Source organism: Strix uralensis, chromosome 32 (assembly GCF_047716275.1).
Source record: "Strix uralensis isolate ZFMK-TIS-50842 chromosome 32, bStrUra1, whole genome shotgun sequence".
NCBI classification, from domain to species: Eukaryota; Metazoa; Chordata; class Aves; order Strigiformes; family Strigidae; genus Strix; species Strix uralensis.
The window spans coordinates 2,181,702-2,202,269 of record NC_134003.1 but is presented as its reverse complement, the minus strand read 5'-3'; the positions used below and the strand labels follow the sequence as shown (position 1 = coordinate 2,202,269).

At 59.1% G+C, this 20,568-nt stretch overlaps 5 protein-coding genes across 6 annotated transcripts; all 5 read left to right on the top strand.

Annotated features, from left to right (window-relative positions):
• The first annotated feature begins 1,325 nt into the window (after window positions 1–1,325).
• S100A16 (S100 calcium binding protein A16) lies at window positions 1,326–4,640 on the top strand. 2 transcript variants are annotated; one of them, XM_074853221.1, is made up of 3 exons: window positions 1,326–1,405; window positions 3,573–3,744; window positions 3,864–4,640. In XM_074853221.1, the coding sequence occupies exons 2-3, from the start codon at window positions 3,589–3,591 to the stop codon at window positions 4,026–4,028; spliced, it is 321 nt and encodes a 106-aa protein (XP_074709322.1). In that variant the 5' UTR covers window positions 1,326–1,405; window positions 3,573–3,588; the 3' UTR covers window positions 4,029–4,640. The 2 variants fall into 2 exon arrangements, with proteins under 2 accessions (XP_074709322.1, XP_074709321.1); XM_074853220.1 differs by lacking the exon at window positions 1,326–1,405 and adding an exon at window positions 2,913–3,035.
• Window positions 4,641–7,766: 3,126 nt separating this feature from the next.
• On the top strand, window positions 7,767–8,744 carry LOC141936250 (protein S100-A4-like). The gene is made up of 2 exons (XM_074853074.1): window positions 7,767–7,907; window positions 8,580–8,744. Exons 1-2 carry the CDS (start codon window positions 7,767–7,769, stop codon window positions 8,742–8,744), a joined length of 306 nt encoding a protein of 101 aa, XP_074709175.1.
• Window positions 8,745–10,531: 1,787 nt separating this feature from the next.
• On the top strand, window positions 10,532–11,677 carry LOC141936249 (protein S100-A4-like). The gene is made up of 3 exons (XM_074853072.1): window positions 10,532–10,644; window positions 11,159–11,313; window positions 11,420–11,677. The coding sequence occupies exons 2-3, from the start codon at window positions 11,176–11,178 to the stop codon at window positions 11,582–11,584; spliced, it is 303 nt and encodes a 100-aa protein (XP_074709173.1). The 5' UTR covers window positions 10,532–10,644; window positions 11,159–11,175; the 3' UTR covers window positions 11,585–11,677.
• A 3,783-nt stretch (window positions 11,678–15,460) lies between these two features.
• LOC141936389 (protein S100-A12-like) lies at window positions 15,461–16,079 on the top strand. Its single transcript, XM_074853298.1, has 2 exons — window positions 15,461–15,613; window positions 15,855–16,079. The coding sequence occupies exons 1-2, from the start codon at window positions 15,461–15,463 to the stop codon at window positions 16,077–16,079; spliced, it is 378 nt and encodes a 125-aa protein (XP_074709399.1).
• Window positions 16,080–17,647: 1,568 nt separating this feature from the next.
• Window positions 17,648–20,023, top strand: LOC141936388 (uncharacterized). Its single transcript, XM_074853297.1, has 6 exons — window positions 17,648–17,702; window positions 17,746–17,808; window positions 18,077–18,164; window positions 18,279–18,390; window positions 19,155–19,382; window positions 19,798–20,023. Exons 1-6 carry the CDS (start codon window positions 17,648–17,650, stop codon window positions 19,960–19,962), a joined length of 711 nt encoding a protein of 236 aa, XP_074709398.1. The 3' UTR covers window positions 19,963–20,023.
• Window positions 20,024–20,568: the final 545 nt, after the last annotated feature.

The following is a 20,568-nucleotide window of genomic DNA, read 5'->3' as shown; positions in this document are numbered from 1 at the left end:
GGGTGGCCACCAAAGACCCCCAAAGCCAGGGCTCAGCGTCCCCAACTCTGCAAAGGGTCCCACAGGGCAGAGCTTGTCCATGAGAAGCCAAACTGCCCCTGACCCTTCAGACCCAAAGCCGGTGGGGACCAGGGGAGAGACCGACCTCATCAGGGCAATCAAAATGTCTGGGAACTGTCTTGCGATGGGTTTGGATGGTACGTGGCTGCTCCGAGCACATGCACACGCCCTGAATGCCTTGTAAAAATAAGGGCCTGGATGTGGTTGTGACATCTGCCAGGTACAGGAGAGAATGAAAGCCCATGATTCAGCGGTGAGCTGTTTGCCTGCAGGGTCGGGGAGGGATTCCCACCCTCCTGGGATGTTGCATCAACGACATCGGAGCATCTCGGCCGAGAATGGGTTTAGCTTCCTTCTAACCGAGATTAGGAAGAAGCCAGCAGAGAGCTGGGATGACACACATCGTTTTTTCCGGGGCAGGAATCCCAAAGGTCCTCTGAGCAGGTGGCTCCTGCCTGTGATATATCACCTCCTACTTTGCATCCTTAAATACGCAGCTCCCAATAACGCCCGTATCTAATCTGGGCATCTCATCGCTGCGCCATCGCTCTGGTAGACATACAGGGGTACAATTTGCTGGGACAATTAATTACGGATGTGACTTTACAAGCACAGCTACCAGCTGAGAAGAGCCTTGTCTGTCCCAGTGCATCTAGAGAGGGCTGAGAGCTGGATACGGCCCTGCTCGGAGCTGGTGCTTGTGCTCCCAGAGACCCACGCCAACCCCTTTTCACCCTTGAGAACAAGTGCTTTTGGTTCAAATAAATGATATCCCCCACCTTGCTGGGCAGCTCCTGTGCCACACTGGACCCGACTGGCTGGTGTAGCCAGCAGTGGGTGCGTGGGGGGGGTTTGGAGCAGGGTGGGATGTGGGGATGCTCCATGGGATGGAGGAGCTGGGCTTTCGGCTGGTGCGTAGCGGGATGGCGGCGGGTTTGCAAACCCCAGGACCGGGCTGGAGTTGCACTGTGCCTGATAAACCATCACTGCTGGGAGCCCACCGCTCCTTCGAGACAGTGGGGTCTTCTGGGGTGCTCCCCAAACACCTGCCATCACCCCCCAGCCATGCACAGAGCAGCCCCCGAGAAGGAGCTGGAGCCCGCCGCAGGTCCCTGCTCGCACCGACCCGCCTGGGTGTTGCAATCACAGGGAGCCATTTCCCAGGTGAGCCTCAGCCCGGGAACGCCCTGGGAACGTCAGGAAGGGGTGGGAGCCTCTTTAAAAGCCCGACTGGGCCCGGTGGTATGGGTGCAAGGTGAGAAGACAGCGGGTGTAATCGGTTCCCACTGCCTGTGCTGCCAAATCGGCGACAGACGGATACAGCAGGACCCCCGGACGGAGCCAGGTGAGGCTCCGAGGAAAGTCGGCATCAGGACCCTTGGGGGGAATATTCAACCGGGAGCAGCTCTGGGACGTGCCGCTGCGAGTTGGGTGGTGGAAATCCCCCGAGCCCTTTGGCAGCACCGTGCAAGCGGGGCTGGGGTGGAGGGGACCTGCTGGATGTGTGGGGAGCACCGGGGCGAGCTGGGCTGGGGGCGGGTGGTCCGGCACGGGGCTTGGCAGCATCCAACAACTTCGCTGCCTATGGGGAGCCCGGCACATGGGGCTGCCAGTGGGGTCTGGCCCCCGGAAAAGGGACATTTCCCGCCTGCTTTGCCCTTGGTGATGGCGGGACCGTGGGCAGGGAGTGATCGTGCTGTGCTGGGCTGCGGGTCCCGTCTCCGGGCACTGGTGCTGGCGAGGAAGAAGAGGGAGAGGTGGAAGAAGAGGGGGGACCGTGGCAGTGGGAGCGGAGCAGCCAGCAAGCCCCATCCTGCCCATCCCGCCTACCCGGCACCCAGCTCTGTTGCGGCCGTGCCGTCATCCACGCGTCCCACTGGGGTGACAATGTCCCTGTGCCCCGGGCTGGCCCCGGGGACACGCGGAGGGGTCAGGTGATCTGGACTGTCGCAGATGGGCTGGTGCCGTGAGTCAGTGACAAAGCAGCAGCCGTGATGCCCCGAGGATGGGCTGGGTGCTGCCGGCGGGGGACCGGTGACACTGGCGTGGGGTCTGCATGTGGGGACCCCAGTGGGTGCAGGGAGCGGGTGTGTGGTGGGTGCTTTGCCCAGGTGCTGCTGATTACTTTTTGTTGGCAATTAATGGTGTGGGATGAGGAAGGGCCAGAGCTGGAGGTGTTTGGGGAGCGGCTCTTGTGGGGCCGTGCTGGTCACGGCAGCTCGCAGCAGGACCCCCTGCCAGTGCTGGGACTGTTCAAAAACCACCCTGGTGCCCAGAGTCCTGTCCTGCAAACCGGGGATGGTCCCTGGTCCCAGGACGGGGTGGCCCTGGGCCATGGCACTGTGGCATGGTGAAGGCTCCCGCGGGGACAGGGATGGCTCAGGAGGGCACCCAGCCATGCTGAGACACGCAGGGACGAGCCCAGGGCTGAGCCTCGTGTCTCTTGTCACCCTGATGTGCCGACGTCCTCGGCCTGGGGCTGAATTGGGGAGGATCAGTGCAAAGAGAGAGGGGACATGAGCCAAATCTGGGGCACCAGGCAGGTCCTGCCTTCTCCCAGGGAGCAGCCGGGCTGCAGACACCCTCCTGGATGATGTCCCCAGAGCGGGGGACAGCGCTGGGCCACCCCTCTGGGCTCCATGCATGCCGTCCTGTTTGGCTTCCTCCAAGAGCCATGCGGCTTCTGCTGCCGTGACGGTCGGTGTTGCACCGTGGAGTGGTGTAAATCAGCACGGCTTCAGCAAAACGATGGGGAGCAACACGGCCCAGCTCACCCCACTCCCCACCACAGGGAAGGAAAGAGCCAAGGCCAGGCAAGGTGACGCAGTTTCCGTCCCTGCCTGCATCCTGCGACAGGGACCATCCTGTTGGGTCCGGCCATAGGAAGGAAATTCCTGGCTTGGGGCAGCCTCGGGACCGCGGAGCGAGGAGAGGAACCCCAGACATCAAGCAGGCGGGCAGGATTGGACCCCGGGGTATGGGGGACGCCCTTGGATGGGCTTGTGGGGGGCTCAGGCAGGTCCAGACGCGCCCTGCCAGGGTGTTCCCGGAGCCATGAAGCAAGAGGAGGGCTGGCCGGTAATTCCTGCCCTCATCCTGCCGCCGCCGCCGCACGGCTCCCAGCCCCATTCCTTCCTAATGAGCCCTGGGAACCGGCGGCCGCGGCCCTGGCGCTGCGGAGCCCCGCGGCCCCAGCACCACAGTTGCCGCCCCATCCCACACACGGGGGTGGCCACCCCGGGGGGGCAGGCGGGGCGGCTGGTGTGGGGCGGGTGCTGTGCTGGAGCTGGGGCACTTGGCACGGAGGGTTTTTGGGGTGATCCTGTATGAGCAGCCATGTGGGGAGACGGGCACCCCGTACGTCGGTTCTGCCACCTTTTTGCCTTTCCATGGAGGGTCTGCAGTGACCCCAGGGCTGGTGGCAGTGGAGACCTCCATGAGCAACGGCACCGTGAGCTTTGGCAGCATGTGGAGGGTCCCACAGCCCCTGTCCCTGACCCCCGTGCCCGCAGGTGACCTCAGGCAGCGATGGCAGAATGCACGGAGCTGGAATGGGCCGTCCAGGTCCTGGTGAACAACTTTGACAAGTACTCGAGCCGCCGCTGCTGCTGCAAGAAGCCGCGGCGCATCAGCAAGAAGGATTTCCGCAAGATGCTGAGCTGTGAGCTCAACCACATGCTGACGGTGAGGCCGGGGCGCGCGGGGCCAGGGGACCAGCTCCTCACGCTTGCATGGGGTCCCCCTCATCCTGCACCCCGCTTTCCTCGCCGACCCGCTCTGAGCGGCTCCGCTCTCTCCCCCAGGACACTGGGAACCGTCGAGCGGCCGACAAGCTCATCTGTGACCTGGATGAGAACAAAGACGGGCGCATCAGCTTCGAGGAGTACTGGACCTTGATAGGCGGCATCGCCAGCCCCATCGCCCAGATCATCCGCCAGCAGGAGCAGAGCATCAAACACACCAAGTAGCCGGCCACATCTGGACCCCGCCCCCGGGCTCAGGCCCCCCGGCTCAGCCCCTGCTTCTCCACAGCTCCCCGCTTCTCGCCTCTCCCACTGCCAAACCCCACCCCGAGCCCTAGCTTGCGCCGGGGCACCCCGGTCTCCCACGGCTTTGCCGACCGAGCCATGCCAGGGTGCCACCAGGGCGGGAAGATCCTGTGGGTGGGAGCTGAGGGGTGCGAGGCTATCACAGCCTCGGGGGGCTCCTCCTTGCCCCGCACCATGCCATTCCTGCCCTCATCCTCTTCCACAAACTCTGTCCTTGCTGGGCAAGAAGCAAAGGGAGAGGCTTCCCCTCATCTAGGACATGAATTCTGTCTGTTCTCAGACCTCTGGGGTGCAGCCCCACTGGCAGAAACTCCATCACAACCGGGACCCCCTCTCCCCTTGGAGCTCCCCCTTGAAGTTGGGGATCTTCTTGGGAAAAGGTGCCTTTCCCCCTGCCCAAGCTGGTGAAGGGTCTGCCCTGCCTGCGCTGCCTGGTGCTCTGGTCCTTTGGGCTTGGGAGCGGCGCGGTCCTGTCCGGGCAACACCACCGTGATTATTTATTGCAGCAATAAAGTTTGGAGGAGCAACAGGTGACGCTGAGGTTCTGCCTTCTCGGGGACTGTCCCGCAGCATGAATGCACCGAGGGGATGTGGGGGGCCAAGGGAGGGGGTTTGCCCTGTCCCCCACCACCCACACGGTCATGCCATGCCCTGGGCTGGCAATAACGCCCGTCCCAGTCCTGCAGCCTCGCAGGGTTGGGCTCCCTGGGGCCGATGGAGCCACCACGAGGTGTCAGCAGACACCGTGGCCTCCCAGCACCCCACGGGCCCCGCAGCACCCCAAGCCGCTGCCTGGGGCACAGGGTGTGGGTGCTGCTGCCGCACGTCCTGGGGAACCCTCTCCACGTCCCCACGTGGGGTCCCGAGCAGCCTGGGACTACGGCCCCACACACGCGCACCGTAAGGGCATGGCCAACCCCAACCCCGGGGCGGCTCGGGGAACCCCAGTTCCTGTGTGCATCTTGGTGTATTTTATGTCCCCCACCATGGATGGGGATGGGGAAAAGCTTCACGGCCCCGTGTGCGCTGGGACACCCCACGCTGGAGGGGCTCGGTGGGGAGTGTTCTGCAGCCGGGCTCCTGACGCCCACGGTGTTGGCAACCAGCCCGAGCCGGCAGCTCTGGCGCCTGCTGGGGATTTTCCACTGGGAGAGGACTTGGCCTCAGGCCTATGAGCATCGTGGTGGCCCCCCGTGACCCCCACGCCCACGGCAGGGGGGATGTCAGCACCTTGGAGCAGGGACCCCCATCCCCTTCCAGCCAGCCCCCCTTGCTGACCCTGCTCCTTCCCTCCCTGATGCAGGAGCATCACTGGCTCCTGCCTGTCCCCCTGCCCACGCAGCCCACCTTCCCCCGCCCTGCAGCACTGGGGGTCCTGGGCAAACTGGGGGTGTCCCCATGGGAGACGGTGCAGGGGGGCAGGGCTGCGGCTGAGTCACGGTGGAGGAATCCTTCTTGGGCGAGGGCAGGGCTCGTGACTCACACCGTGGTTTATGGGGTGAGTGGGGCTCGGCTGGGCGCTGTCCCTGGCTGCTCACACGGGATCCCAGCGATCCGATGGGATCCGGGGTAGAGTCTTGGGATCTCTCCAGAAAGGACCCTCAGGGTGAGGGGCAACCAGCCCCCAGCATCTCATTTCTAGATGCAGATCGGCTGCAGTGCACGGAAACAATTCAGGATGTCCCTCCCCTTGTGCACGCTCCCCCGCAGCACCCGGGCATCCGGGCTGGGGCTCTGAACACCCCAGAGCTCCCTGGAGCAAACACGGGTGCATGGGGAAGGGGGGGGGGCACGGGAGGGGCTGCTGCCGTGCACCAGTGTGCAGGGGACCGGCGTGTCGGAGGGAGCATTGCAAGGGCGTCTGCGTGGGCAGGGGGTGGTTTGTGTGTCCCCACGCTCCGCAGCTGCACCCTTGGGTGCTCCTGGAAAGCCCTGGGGCACTTTGCAGGGCACCATATGGCAGGCAGGGAGGGAGGGGGACGCTGTGGGGCCGTGCAGCAGGGACGGGGCTGTCATGCTCTGCAGCTGGCCCCAATTTAGGGAGCTCAAACCCACGCTCCTGTCCTCGTGCTCCCGACGAGATCAGCTCCGGGCACCCTGAGCCAGCTGCTAACCCAGCCCTGCTGGTGCACCAGCCTCGAGGGCTCCACGTGCTGCAAGATTTGCAAGATTTCGGAAAATGCCCCAAATATGTTCCCCCGTGGTCCTCTCCAGCTGCCACATCTCTGGGAGAGGGAAGACACGCTTCCCCTGCAGTCACCAGAGGCTGAAAGGTTCGCTGTCTTCGAGATGCTCAAGGCCAGGCCACCTTGGGTTTCTCCAGATGAGGATTTAGATTTACCCTGGCTCCCTTCTCCAAACCAAACAGGCTCTTGTGGATGGGTGACAATGCAAATGTAACTGGGGGTTTGCAGAGAAAAACTGGGTGCCCTCATTGGTGCTGTCGCTCCCCCCTGGGAGCAGCCTCCTGCCAGGATGGCCACCACCCTGGAACAAGCCCTGGCCTCCAGCATTGCCACCTTCCCTGAGTGCTCGGGGGAGGAGGCTGACAAGTGCCCTGAGCTGAAGGAGCTGCCCAGCTTCATGGGGGTGAGCATGAGGACACCCAGGACCGAGCCCCACCAGCATCCTCACGTCTCTCCCCACCACTGGGGAAGTTGTGAACAGGTTGCCCCCATGTGCCAAAACGGCCCCTTGTGGTTGGTGCCTACCTGTGCTGTGGCCAGCGAGAGCTGTCCTTGACCCTGCTGATGCTCTGTGCCAGGAACAACTGGACAAGCTCTTGGTGCTGCTGAAGGACCTGGAGGACAAGGACAACACGATGGACTTCAAGGAGTACGTGCTCCTCCTGGCCTGCCTCAGCATGTTCTGCAGTGACTTCTGCACTAGGGCTCGTGGCCCTGTCAGCTGGCATCGAGCCCCAGCCCGTGGCTCGAATAAAACTGCTGTCACCTGCCCAGCCCCACTCGTACTGGGGTCACTGGGATGGCAGCACTTATCCTGGGGAGACTGGGGCCACCCAGAGAGCTGGTGGTGTGGGGGACAGTATAGTGATGGCTTAGGTGGGGATGTAAGCTGGTGACCAGCTTTCTCTGGGAAGCCCCAGGGGATGCCCCAGCCCTTCCCAGTCCCTGTGCCCATCCCTTGGCTTGTGCCTCGGTCCTCAGTCTTCCCAGTAGGGCTGACAGCTCCTCCCAACAGCACCCAAACCCACCCACCTCCCACTAATGGGATCACACAGTTCGTTAGGCAAAAATGAGGCGCGGGCGAAACTGCCTGCATGGAGCTGCTGGGAAAGCCTGGAGGCAAGGGGGCTGCACGGGGTGCGCTGGGCAGTGCCACCCCGGCCGGGCTATAAATGCCCATCGCGCCCCGGCTGCAGCACCCCGGCTCCTCGCTGCTCCCTGATCTGCGCCGATCCCGGTGAGTCTCCGCTCCCCTTCCTCGCTCATGGCCTGTTTCGCAGCTTTGCTCTCCGGCTGCAACTCACCCAGCAGTCGCTGCACCCCAAAATGCCTCCCCGAGAGGCTCCGGCGGTGCAGCTGCCCCTCTGCAGCATCATGGACCCATCTGGGCAGGGTGGGGGGGACAGACCCCCGTTGCCTGCCCTGACCCCGTCCCTGGTACTCTGCCCTCCAGGCGCGCAGGAGGCTGGCGATGGCGTGTCCCCTGGAGCAGGCGCTGGCCGTGATGGTGACCACCTTCCACAAATACTCGGGGAAGGAAGGGGACAAGTTCAAGCTCAGCAAGGCAGAGCTCAAGGAGCTGCTGAACAACGAGCTGCCCGTCTTTGGGAGCGTAAGTGGCTGGGGGGGCACATCCCTTTGCACCCTTTGGAGGTGTCCAGGCGCGGGCGGGAGGTGTGGTAGGAGCAGGAGCAAACCAGCTTCGGGTTTTTCCACCTGGCACGGTGCAAACCGGGTTGAACTGAGGTGGTGTCTGTGTTTCCCCAACGCATGGACGATGGAGGCAGCCCACACGCGACACGCTGAGACCTCGTGCTCCAGGGCAAGGAGCAGGAGGGATGAGGCCAGCGGGACCTGAGCTGGAGCATGCTCAGACCGAAAGGAAACTTGGCTTCCTTATACCCGCAGAAATATTTTGATTGGCAAAGAAAATCATGCTCCGATTTCAATTTTTTTAATCCTTTTTTAACCCCTACTTCCCCTTCTGGCTTGTGGTTTAAATTGGGAGGAGGGAAGAGATAATTTTTAACCAAATTTTTCCATGATCGAGAGGCATATTTGCTGTAGCTGTGCCAGCATCCCCCAGATCAAGGGTAAGTCACCTGCATTTCTGAAGGCCACCTCCTCCCAAAGACAAAGAGAAAACCCTCCTTCAAGGCAGGGGAAAGGAAGCCCAGGCTTTTTACATCCTTCCTTGAGAGCAGCGGGGCTGGATGGGGAAACACCTCACTCATCCGTGCACCCCAAACCCGCTTACCCCGCCTCGTGCTCTCCCCGCTCGCAGAAACAAATGGACGAGGCGGAGTTCAAGAGGCTCGTGAACGACCTGGACCACAACAAGGACAGTGAGGTGGACTTTAAGGAGTACGTCTGCTTCCTGGCCTGCATCACCATGGGCTTCAACGAGTTCTTCAAGGATGGCCCCGCCAAGCAGCCCCGCAAGAAGTGACCCCCGCGGCCCACAGCGTCACTGCGGGGCTTTCAATAAAAGCTTTTCCAAAGCCTTGGGTGTGCATCAGCAGGGTTTTGTGCGCCAAAGGTTAGCGGGCAGCTGGGTGACTCATGCCTTCCTCCAGCTCTGTGGGATTTTCCACGGTGCGACTCAGCCCCGGGAGGCATTTTTTGGAAAAGGCTGAGCAAAACAGCTCAGCGCCGCCTCCGAGCAATGTACTCGGACATTCCCCCCTCAAACAGTCCTTGCTGGCTCAGGGAGGGCTTCAGTGTACGTCCAGCTCAAAACATACGCACTTCCCTGAGCCCAGCTTGGTTTGTAGGTTGGCAGGAGCTGCCCTGGGTGATGAATTGGGTTTGGGGAAGAGAAAGTTGGTCTGGAAGAACTAGACAGCAAGATGCAAGGTCTGTGCACAGCACAAAAGCGAGAGCATGTCCCCAGTTCCTGCAGAGGTCAGCTGGAGGAGACCCCTGGCCCCGCCGGGATGTGGATGAGCCCATGCTGGGGGTCTGCATTGGAGAAGGTCAGCCTGAGCCCCCGGGGTTTACCACAGAGCCGTGGGGCTGCAGACAAACCACCGTTTCCTGAGCACATCAGCCTGTGGCACTGGCTGGGAAGCACAGGGCCTGCCCGTCCCCCCAGCACGTCCCCGTAGCTGCAGCAGCTCCCGGCAGGTCTGGGCTGGTTTGCAGAAGGTGCTGCAGCTGCTCTCCAGCTTTCCCCAGAGGCTCCAAACCCCCAGAGAAACCACCCCACATTCAAAAAGCCCTTACAAAGTCTCTGCCTCTTTGCATAGCAAAGCAGACCCCTGGCAGAGCCTGTCCCTGAACCCCCAAGTCCTCCCTGAGCCCCCAAATCCTTCCAACACCTCCCCAGCAGCTCCAGACTTTGCTCTGCCCCTTCCCAGGGTCTTTATAAAAAGCTTCCAGGAGCTTCTGCCCCCTCCCAATAATTTACACTGCTCTACACTTGCTAGCAGAGAGATGAGGTTCAGGCTTGGGGGTTTCTTTTGCCAAAACGGTCCTTAAAGGTGTTTAAGGTGTTTGAGGAGGTTTTGCATCCTGCTGGGCGTCAGAGGAAACTGGAGCCGGCAGTGGGGCTTCACCCCTGTTTTTTTTTTTACTCTGGTCTCCGCAGCAGCAGGTGCCTTTGTCCTGAGGGGGCTCAGCCAAGCTCGGAGACACTCGGGGTATTTGTCAGCCCTTTCACCATGGCAAAGAGCCAGCCCGTCCCACGGCAGGGAGTTGCAAACTGCCGGCTTCTGGCTTTCGCCTGCAGCTCCCTGACACGTGCCCGGGACACGCAGACTCCAAAATAGTGCTCCGTTACACAACGGGGCGTTGTGACGCACTGCCCTCGCAGTTAGGAAACAGAAATGGCTGGCAGTCGAGTTAAAAACAGAAAAAAAAAAAAACAAACCACCTCACCCAAACCCAAACTCCAGCATAAAAACAAAGCCGTGGACAAACCCCGCTCGGGTTTGTGCTGCTCCAGACATCCCTGGGGATGCTGCCAAAACCACCCTGCGGCGGCATCTCGCCCCGCACCAGCGTCGTGGGACGATGTGCCCACCGCTGCCCGTGCTTCATCCCTTGTCCCTAGGGATTCTCCTCGACCAGGTGGTCCCCGTCCAGCCCCGGGGGCACATTTTGCTCTTTCTAATGCAAACCAGCCCCCTTGGCAACACGGGACAGGATGGTTTGGGGGGGGCCAGGGCTGCTCCCAGGGTTTCCTCTCCTCCTGTGCCAGCCAATGTCCAGGCAGGCGCTGGATCAGCATTGGTGCCTTCCCACCCGGATAGCGAGGGAGGTGTCCCAGGCGGGGCTATAAATGCCGTGGCCTAACACCGGCTCGCCTCCTGCCCTGCCCGTCCTCGGCTGTTCCGTTTGAGCTGTCGGTGAGTTATATTTTTCCTACGATGCTCTGTTCCCCCTCATCCTGCCAGCCCTCCAGATGCCCTGCAGATGTTGCCGATGGTGCAGCTGCCCCATCCCGCAGTGGGGTCCCCCCTACAGAGGTTGTGCCCTGGGGTTGAGCGTGAGGCTCCCGCCGCAGCGAGCCGAGCTCGAGGGCTGCATTTCGCCTCGGAGAACTGGGAAAGCACATGTGCCCCTTCCCCGCCTGGCTCGGGCAGGAGGGGGCTGCCACCTCCCCCCATGTTCTCCCCTCCAGCGTGGCTTTTTTGGAGGTTACTCAGCACTGGGACAAAACGGCAACGCCCAGCCTGGCTGCTAGCGGGAGGGTGAAATTAGGGAGGAGATGGTGATGCGTCCCGGTGCATGCCTGGGAGTGGGGCAGCAGAGCAGCCTGTACAGGCTGGGCAGCTGGGGGAGACCGTTGCACCCCCAGCAGGGGGGTGTCTGGGGACGCTGAACTCTGCTCTCACCTGCTTGTGCTGTTGGTACCTCCAGGCTTGCTGGCATCCCCCATGGCGTGTCCCCTGGAGCAGGCGCTGGCCGTGATGGTCGCCACCTTCCACAAGTACTCGGGGAAGGAGGGGGACAAGTACAAGCTCAGTAAGCAGGAGCTCAAGGACCTGCTCATGAAGGAGCTGCCCAGCTTCAGCGTAAGTGTGGGGCAGGGGGTGCCACGTCCCTTGGGCGATGCTGGGACTCAGGGATGTGGCCCTTGATACAAACCCCCATTTTAACCCTCCTCTTGTCCCTGGGCAGAGACAAACCAGTGAGGCCAGTTTACAGCAGCTCATGCGCAACCTGGACAGCAACAGCGACAGCGAGGTGGATTTCCAAGAGTACGTGACCTTCCTGGCCTGCATGGCCATGATGTGCAACGACTTCTTCCAGGACTGCCCCGACAAGATGCCACGCAAGAAGTGAGCATGGGGCACCGGCCCCGGGCTGCATCGCTGCCCCCATGACCCTCCTGCTGTCTTCCTGATGTTCTTTCAATAAACGTTGTTTTAAACAAAATCCTCTGCCTGCTTTGTAATGGAGGTTTCTTGCCCCAGGAACAGGGGTGCTGTCACGCTGGGGGAAACCCCGTTTCCCTTCCGTGTGCGTGTTGCAGGTACCGGATGAGGAGCCAGAGCAAGGGCGCTTCCGAGCTGGAGTTTGCTGTGCTGCAGCACGGACACCGCGTTCCCTGAGCCCTCGTAAACCGCCCGCGGGGCTGAATCCCGTTGGCCACGCTGGTGTGAGTCAGCAGCAGGCTCTGCCCGGCAGCACCCCACCCTGCAGCCCCGATAACTGCTTCGTGGCCGTGCAAGGCAAGGCAGGAGCTTTCGCAGGGACGAATGCCTCCGACCCGGGCCGTGATAGCAGTGACGAGTGAACAAACCTTTTTTTTCAGCCATAATTATTAAGCTCACACAGGGTCAGCATCTGTCCCCCCACCTGCTGCCCCATAGGGCAGGACCTACCGTGTTGGGAAGTCACCCAGGACCCTTGTCCCTTCCCCACCCCAAGCGACTCCCTGGGGAGCGGGGTTTCAGCAGCGTTCCTGCTCGGGGTGGGGTTATGGCGTGCAGAGGAGTGACTTCCCTGCGCACCCAGCCAGCCCTCCCGGGCCGCCAGCATGGGAGGACTCAGCCCGTGGCTACAAATGCGAGGAGCCACGCAGCCACAGCCCCCGCTCCCCGCACCAGAGCCTGTCTGGCTCACGCCTGTAAGTCTCCATTTCCTTCCCCTGATCCCCTTTTCCCCCCACTGAACAGCTGGAGCCAACCTGGCCTTGCGTGCCGGGCTCCAGATGTGTAGCATGCCCCTTCCAGATGTGGATGTCCATCCCCCGCACCCTGCTGGGAGCCGGACCTTCGTCAGTCAGCTCGGGGCTGCTTCCAGAGACAACCGGTGAGCGGAGATGCCACAATGGCTTCGCTTCATCCAGCCCCAGCTTTGCCCCCCCACCGGATGCCCCCTCCGCCAGCCCTGGGGCTACATGTGGAGGCAACTGGGAGCCACATTTGGGCTGCGTCCGGTGAGTCACCCTGCAGTCACCAGCCCCAGCTGATTCAACACCCCAGGGTGGCACAATGGTGGGGGTGTGTGGCAGCCCCCTGCCCGCTCGGGGCCAGATTCTGGGGGCTGCGCTGAGCTGGGTCTGGAGGGGCTTTGCCCCCTCTGGCCCTGCTGGCACCAGAGCAGGCTGGAGGGCTGCAGAGCATCCCTCGGGGCGGAGAGGGAGCGATGCCCCAGGTGCTCCCTGCTCCTTGCCCCACAGCTGGATCAGCTCCCGCCCACTTGCTGAGCTCCCCTCTGCCCCCATGCTGCCCACAGCTGTGACGTGGACTGGACCTGGACTATAACAAAGACAAGGAAGTGAATTTTAGGAGTAAAAGGAATTTATCCCCCTTCCTGAGGGCCCTGGCCATGATCTGCAGCAACGCTCTGTAGGAATACAAAATGCAGAGCTGGGCCAGCCATTGGGACAAGGGGCCCCAAGGGGCCTTTCGGGGTCCTTTTGTAAGGACCTTTTGTAAAGTTTTTTGTAATGTCCCATTGTAAAGTTCTGTTGCTGTGTTTCTGGTCATTTTTGAACTTAAATAAACCTTAAATAAATTAAAACCTCATGGATGGCACTGTTTTGTCTCTTGCTTGGGGGTGGGTGGGGCGTGGCCAAGGGTTGCACCCAGTGCTCATGTCCCGGCAGATGGATCCTGTTGGGTGCTGGTGATGCTCTGCCGGGGACACCCACCCAAGCACTGCACCCTCGGCTTTGCAAGGGCTGGTTTGCCAGGAGACTGGGGTTGAAGCTCATCCTCCTGCTTCCCTAAACGGAGAATGTAGGGGTTGTTCCACAAACCCCAGCTTCTGAGATCCAGCACCCACCCAAACATCAATACTAGGCAAAAAACAAAGCACCCGTCCCTCCAGGCTCAGTGAAACACCCGAGAACGTGGCTGCACCGCACTCACATCGCAGAGGCAGGTGAAAGGGACCCCCCTGCACGCCCTTGGCCCTTTTTGTGAATATTTGAAGCTGACATGATGCTGTTCGCAGGCATCCCAGCCCGCCTGCATCCATCCACACCCCTGTCACCACCCTGCCACCGCGCCCTCAGGGCTGTATGGGTCCCGTCCCTGGGGCACCAACATTCCCAGCCCCATAGCTGCAGTCGACCACGGAGCAGGTACCAACACTCCACAGTGGCTCTTGCAGCGGAACGTGGTCTGCCACGGCACGACCCGTACCGGGAGCTCCTGTGAGTGGGCATGTGGCTGCCGTGGCAGGCTGGGCAGCAAATGGCAGTGTGAAGACCCACAGTGCATTCCTGTCCCTTCTTGCCTGCCCCACGGTGCATGCGTGTCTCCTCCCACCTCCCCACGTGGCACAGACACACCCTTTCACACCTCCCTACGCGTGTCCCGTCACGTCTTGCTGACGGTGCACCCGTGTCCTGCTGATCAGCCCTGCGTGGCTCCCCTTCCTGGGGAGGACGCGCCCATCTCCATCACACAACCTGTCCCTTTGTTTCACTCTTTTGCAATTTTAGCTTTTTCTGGCACCAGTTCCTCGTGCTCCTGGATAAGCAGACTGACAGGGGGATGTTTCGACACTGCCGTCCTTCCCATCTCCTAGAAGCCTTAGTGGCTAGCACGGGCTTTTTGCTGTGCCAGTCCCACCAAGCATGGACCTGGGGTGAAGGGCTTGGGGATCCTCAGGCAGAGGCTCCTCACCAGCCCCCCTCAGACTGTCTTTTCCCCAAGACACACAGAATTCAGCAGCCTGTACCAGGCACTAGGAACATCATGGGATCTCTTGCATGTGGCAGCACCCACCCGACACCGGGAATGGGCAGCGGTTGCCAATGTCCTCAGTTATTATCAGGCAGCAATTACAGCTGCCGGGAAATGCCACCTCCTGAGACTGGCTGGCAGGTTTCCAGCACTCTGGCGTGCCCAGATTTGTAATGTCTTTCTTGGCTCCCCAAATAGCTGCTAGGAAATGATTCGGGAGTAATGTTGTTCATGATTTTGGAGGGGTGACAGGGGGGTGGGATGCATTGGCCATCCCCTAGCACCTGTGCAGCAGCGTGCTGTGGGCAGAGACCACACCTCCAGCCAAATTCAACAGTGTCAGGGCAGATACAGGAGTAATGAACCACATCTCCCATTGGGAAAAACCAGCATCATCCCACTGGAGACCCTCACCCAGCACCTGTCATGTGATCTGGAAAAAATTCCTCTTTCATCATCTCTGCAAACACCCTCAAACTTTGCAGGAACTTCTCGCCTCCTGGGAAAGACCCTGCTCGATCACTGGCCCACAATGCTGGATCCCTGCAAATGTCTCTTTTGGTGTTTCCTTGTTTTGTCTTAACGAGTTTGGGGTGTCCCCTCCCTCGTTAACAGTGGGAGCAGTCAGTTCCTGGAGCCAGGTAAGAAATTGCCGCCTGGGCGTGCTGTGTAGCCTTGCACAATTCCTGGGGTTATTGCCCCGAAGGAAATTTGAGGGTGTCACAAATCATAGCTCAGGGAGACTATAAAAGAGACCTCACCTCCAGAGCACCGTCACTGCTCCTGCCCGCTCCTCTCCTCCCGAGCCCCATCGTGTGCAGAAGTCAGCCCCAGCACTGCTCATAGGTAAGTAGGTCCTTGTCAAACGGTGACTTCAGGCTTCGTGCTGCTGGAAGTGTCACTGGGATGAGCCTGACCCCAACTGGGCAGCTGGAGCCCAGCTGGGGCTCCCGGAGGAGAGGACAATCCTTCTCCTCCGATAGGGTTTAACCTTTTGTGCCTGTCCCTTCCTAGCAAGATGAAAACTGACCTGGAGCTCGCCTTGGAGTGCATCATCAACATCTACCACCAGTACGCCATCAAGAACCCCATAGATGACTACCTGAGCAGGGACGAGTTCTCGGAGCTGCTGAAGGAGACCGCCAAACCCTTCATCTCCAACACCGTGCCGGTAAGAGCTGAGCATGGCCCAGCTCTCCGAACACTGTAGAGAGCTTGAAGGAGTGGCGGCCTTCTTGGGGCATGGGAGTGGCTGAGAGGCTCCCAAAGGGGAGGGAGGTTTTTTTCTAGGATTTCCCTGAAACCATGCAATCCTTGCTGGGTGAGGCTCTTGCCGTAGCTGCTGGCTGGCAGGTGACCCCGAACCCTGCTGTGCTTCAGGCTGACTCTTTTCTATGTTTTTCCTGCTGCAGCCTAACACATCCACTGATGATTATATAAACACGCTCTTCACCAGAGCAGACGGGAACCATGATGGTCGCCTGAAGTTCACCGAGTTCCTGAGCACGCTGAGTCTTGTAGCCATTGATGCTCACAACAGGTCCCACAAGCATCCAGGTGCTGGTCATGGCCATGACCATGGCCACGACCACGGCCATGACCACGGCCATGACCACGGCCATGGTCCCCGCAAGTGAAGCGGTTTCCAGGGTAATTTTGCCCACGGGCTCGTGCTCTTCCAGCAGCATCATCCCTTCTGTTTGTCCACAAGCACAAACCTGTAACCAAAACTTTGTCATCTGCTTCTGCCTATGGCACTGAAATAAAATTTCTTTAAGCACCTAATGCATCTGTATTGTGTCCTGTTGTCTCCAGGGAGGATGCAACATGTACCCAGCCCGTGGCTGGGGGGGTTAAACACAGATTGAACTGGAGGAGCAATGGGAAAGGGAAGGCAGGAGGGGGGAGCCCTGCTCCCTGCATGGCGGGGAGCCAGGACAACAGTGCTGCTGGGTCCCAGCTGAGCAGCGCAGGCTGGGGGAGCTCCCCGTCCTGAAGCGTGTCGGATCCCGGCACGCTCCCACTGCCTTCCCCAGTCTCATCGGGTTCCCTGCACAGGGTGGGTGGCCCCAGCACCCTTCACCTCAGCAGACAGAGAGGTGCACAGCACCTCATCACGCTGCGGAGGTTCCTGGGTAGGGGCAGCCGGTGACTGCACAAGAGCGTCCTCAGCCCTGGTTGTCCCGGTCCCTTTTTGCACCAGCTCCAGGACATGCCAGGAGTGAAGCACAGCCAGGGGCTGCTTCCCCAGGTGACTGCCGAGACCCAGCTCCAGACCTGGGGGTGCAGCATCCTGGGGGTGCGTGCAAACCCGCAAAGCAACCAGCGCTTATCTTGCAAGCCCTGACACAACACAGGATGAGGCTGAGGGGCTCTGGAAAGCTGGTGTTAACTCTACACAATAAAGTTGAGTGGTTTTGCTAGTATGGGGCAACAACCTGACAGGTCACAGCACACTTGAAATCCACCGCAGGCTCCTGGGGAGCAGATACATGAGCAGAAAAGAGCTCCCGTACCTGCCAGTGACTGTGCACTGAGTGGAAAACTCCCAGGCTTAGGACACCCCAACATTCCCAGTATCAGCTGAAACCAGAAGTGTGTCCCACGTGAAACCAAGCTGCGAAAGGAAGCATGGGGCTATGGTGTGGTTATTTGCACTCGGTGACACAGCCGATCACTCTCTGGCTACACAATTTTGCCATTGGGGAGCAGCCCTTGTCCCCCAGAAACAGTATTATTCACTGTCCTGCACGTGGGTGTCAGTTGGGCGTCACCATCCTTGCGGGGCTGGACATCCCAGGCTGCCTCCCCTGCATGTTTTGGGGAACACGTCCGGGAAAGACGGGAATTCAGAGCCCACAGGTGTGTCTGCGTGGGGACTGTACAAGTGCACAGGGCAAAACCCGGGCTTGGCCCATGCTTCGCAAGGCTAGCTGGGGAATGAGGATGTAGTTTTGGATTGTTGTCAGTCACTAATGAGTAGAGCAGGAAAACAAAAAAAGCAATAAAATGAGTCAGGGATACCAGAATAAAACTCATGCAACAGTTCTTGATACTGCCCTCAGGATATGCAAGAAGCATCCTCAAACAGGAATGGTTACCCTTTTGTTTTTCTGCACCTACCCTCTTCCTGGAATCTAGTGTCTTATTTTTACATCTTTTGATAATCTCTTAATTCTTCTAGTACCTGTTCTGCTAACGCAAGATGGGTGGCACAGAGGTGACAGTTGCAAAACACTTGCTAGTTAATGCTCCAACCGGTAAAGACACTGATCTCAAATTTTCTTCGTGTTTTACGCCCAGTTTCCTCCACAAAGTTTCTGGAGCAAGAGGAAAGGTCTGGTACAAGTGGTGTCAAAATAGAAAGTAATGGACAATACTGTGGAAAACAATTTATTAAAAGGCAGATGCTGCCTTCGCCTTTGCTAGTGTCCAACCAGTTAATATAGTAGAAAGCAGAGAGATCACATTAAAAACAACCAAGGGACAAAGTTATCCGTGTCTCTCTCAAACAACCCATCTTTCTTCTACACCGGCATGAGAGCGTGCAAAATTTTCAGCACGTTGCAAAACTTGCAAAGTTTTGTCAAGTTCTGCCGTTTATGCTCACGTTGAGGTGTGGCGGTACGTCCAGTGTTTTTCCCATTCTTTGCCGTGCACACGAGCGGCTCAGCCCTGTCAGAGGTGACGGCGGGGTGGAAGGACAGCATTTCCAAAGCCCGGTGGGTGCAACCAGGAACTATGTGCGGAGGTATGAGACCGGGAGGGGTTCAGAAGTTCCCACCTTGCAATTTCCAGGTGCGGGAAATGCTAACTCAAGCTGTTGCTTGCAGCAGGTGTGTCACCATCTCTGATGAAAGAGGATCTCAGACATCTATAAAAGGGCTACCCAGGCTCTTGGATCACTTCAACAGACCCATCCGCTGCAAACCCTCCTTGGAGAAAAGGGTAAGTAACACTGCAATGGTTCTTGCAGGAAATAAGATGAGGGAGAAGTTATTTTGAAGATGCCATGCCTGTTTTATTCCAGGGTGATGCTTTCTACTTGGGGCAGGGTAGGAGGCTGGTTTTGGCTACAAAAAGACCAGTATAATTTAATGGCATTTCTGTGCCATCTTTACCGGAGGTGGAACTGTTTCCACTGGCAAGGAGAGAGACCTTTGGGGGTGTCACCTGCATGGTGGCACCCTGCAGAGAGCAGGGTCTCTGTGGTGTCTGTGGTGAAAAAGGTTTGTAGCCCAAAGAGGAGGGAGACTCACAGATGGAGGAGGAGGTCAGGCAGAGGCTGCAGTGGAGCCCGTCCCTGAACGGTGCTCCCTGCCTAGAAGTCATCCTTGCTGTCCGTGGGTAGGTAGAGATAACGCAGCTACAACCTGATGGGTTTGTCTGACTTGCCTGACAAATGCCTCCAGGTCAGTAAGAACAAGCTGCTTCTTAGGTGAAGCTAAAATTGGAGGCAGTTGGGTGATGCTGTAAAACTGCAATATTCCTAAAACCACCTATTACCTGCTCAGCGCCGAGGAGCTGCCGACTGCCCCTGGGCACGCTGGGCACTGCTCAGCCCTGGCGAGATAAGTCTCCTGGTGCAGATCTGCTGCTAGGCTGGGGAGGTGCAGCTCAAGCCCCTTGGGGTGCCTGGGTGAGGGCCAAGAGCATGGCATGGGGTGCCTGATTTTTGATGCATCTCATGGCTTTGAGGTTTCCCCCCACAGTTTCTGCATTACCTCAAGAGCTCAGCCATGTCTGTAAGGACCCAGCCCACAACCGCCCATCACGAGACTCAGCAGTTCCCCGGAAACTGCACACTGGAGATGGCCCTGAAAACCATTGTGGATGTCTACCACCGTTATAGCATCCGGGAGGGCGAGCTCGACTACCTCAACTTCAATGACTTCAAGACGCTGCTGACTGAGCAGGCACCGACCTTCCTGAAAGCTTGCGTGAGTGCCACAGGAGCTGTGTTGTGCTCCCTGGAGGGATGCTCTCCTTGGGGGGGTTGTGGGGGGGATGTGGCTGAGGTTGTCTCTAGGTATGGTCCCGGGGGAATAGGGTGCAGTCCCCACCATGGCTGTGGTCCACAGAGTGTGTTTCTGTGCTCAGACCCAGCTTGTCCATGTGCTGTGAGACCACGTGTGCTCATCCCTCCTGCCACTGCCCAAAGGGGCTTAGGACAAGAGCCTGCCTATCTGGGATTTTAACTAGGGGTTAACTGCAAGGTAGGAAAGGGTCACAGTGATCCTGCAGCTTCCAAACACTTCCCAGGGCATACAAGAATAAAGCTGACTCGGTTTCCACCAGTGGGTGTGCAGCCCAGGGAGGGGGAAGGCTAACACATGTCCTGTCCCCCAATTTCAGGGCAGGAACAACCCCAAATACATGGAGAAGCTCTTCAAAGAGACAGACTTAAATAAGGACAAAGACCTGACTTTTGAGGAGTTCACCATCGTCTTGGCTAACGTGGCCGATGATGCCCATCGCATCATCCACAAGGATGACCGCTGTACACCAGACAAGGATTGAGTCTCAGCGCACGGCCCATGAAAAACTCAGGAGAGGTTGCTTATAGGAATTGGGCTCTGGCTGTTTTCTGCCTGCTTGAATCACTCGTGCTTGTGAGACAATAAAGCATCACTTGAAGTTCACTGAGTCCTTCCTATCTCAGCACTCCCTTTTGCATCCACCTCATGGACGGGGAGGGTGGGCGCCAGCTGCAGCAAATGCATGGTCCTGTTGGAGCTGGGGGATAGGGGCTTGCCTAAATGAGGCACCCCAAAAACCTGTCAAGGTAGAGACTTACGATCGAGATGTGAGAGGGCGAGAGCTGTGTTGCTCAGTGACTGGTCCAAGCCACAAGGGCTGGATTTATGGGCTAGGAGGGTATTAATGACCAGAAGACCAGTGCAAAACACTGCCTGAGCTCTGCAAGGGTTTTAACCATCAGCTGCAACATATAGTAGTTGTGTTAGAGGTTTTTCTCCTGGCAGAGGAAGTTTTCTGTATAGACAGGGAGAGCAGAGACAGCCTAGCTTGGGGAAAATCCTCCTGTTTTGCCCATCCTCACCCAGCTTTTTCCCCTTGGTGGTGCCAAGTGCATCGTCTGGATGCAGAATCACCCATGAGCAGGAA

Excerpts from the sequence above, each read along its gene's own strand:
- LOC141936389 (XM_074853298.1), top strand. The coding sequence starts at position 15,461 with ATGAAAACTGACCTGGAGCTCGCCTTGGAGTGCATCATCAACATCTAC. Across the intron at positions 15,614-15,854 it reads TCATCTCCAACACCGTGCCG|CCTAACACATCCACTGATGA; the intron begins GTAAGAGCTGAG and ends TTCCTGCTGCAG.
- S100A16 (XM_074853221.1), top strand. The coding sequence starts at position 3,589 with ATGGCAGAATGCACGGAGCTGGAATGGGCCGTCCAGGTCCTGGTGAAC. Across the intron at positions 3,745-3,863 it reads AGCTCAACCACATGCTGACG|GACACTGGGAACCGTCGAGC; the intron begins GTGAGGCCGGGG and ends TCTCTCCCCCAG.
- LOC141936250 (XM_074853074.1), top strand. The coding sequence starts at position 7,767 with ATGGCGTGTCCCCTGGAGCAGGCGCTGGCCGTGATGGTGACCACCTTC. Across the intron at positions 7,908-8,579 it reads AGCTGCCCGTCTTTGGGAGC|AAACAAATGGACGAGGCGGA; the intron begins GTAAGTGGCTGG and ends CCCCGCTCGCAG.
- LOC141936249 (XM_074853072.1), top strand. The coding sequence starts at position 11,176 with ATGGCGTGTCCCCTGGAGCAGGCGCTGGCCGTGATGGTCGCCACCTTC. Across the intron at positions 11,314-11,419 it reads AGGAGCTGCCCAGCTTCAGC|AGACAAACCAGTGAGGCCAG; the intron begins GTAAGTGTGGGG and ends GTCCCTGGGCAG.
- LOC141936388 (XM_074853297.1), top strand. The coding sequence starts at position 17,648 with ATGGGTGGCACAGAGGTGACAGTTGCAAAACACTTGCTAGTTAATGCT. Across the intron at positions 17,703-17,745 it reads GCTAGTTAATGCTCCAACCG|TTTCCTCCACAAAGTTTCTG; the intron begins GTAAAGACACTG and ends TTTTACGCCCAG. Across the intron at positions 17,809-18,076 it reads AAGTGGTGTCAAAATAGAAA|TGTTTTTCCCATTCTTTGCC; the intron begins GTAATGGACAAT and ends CGGTACGTCCAG.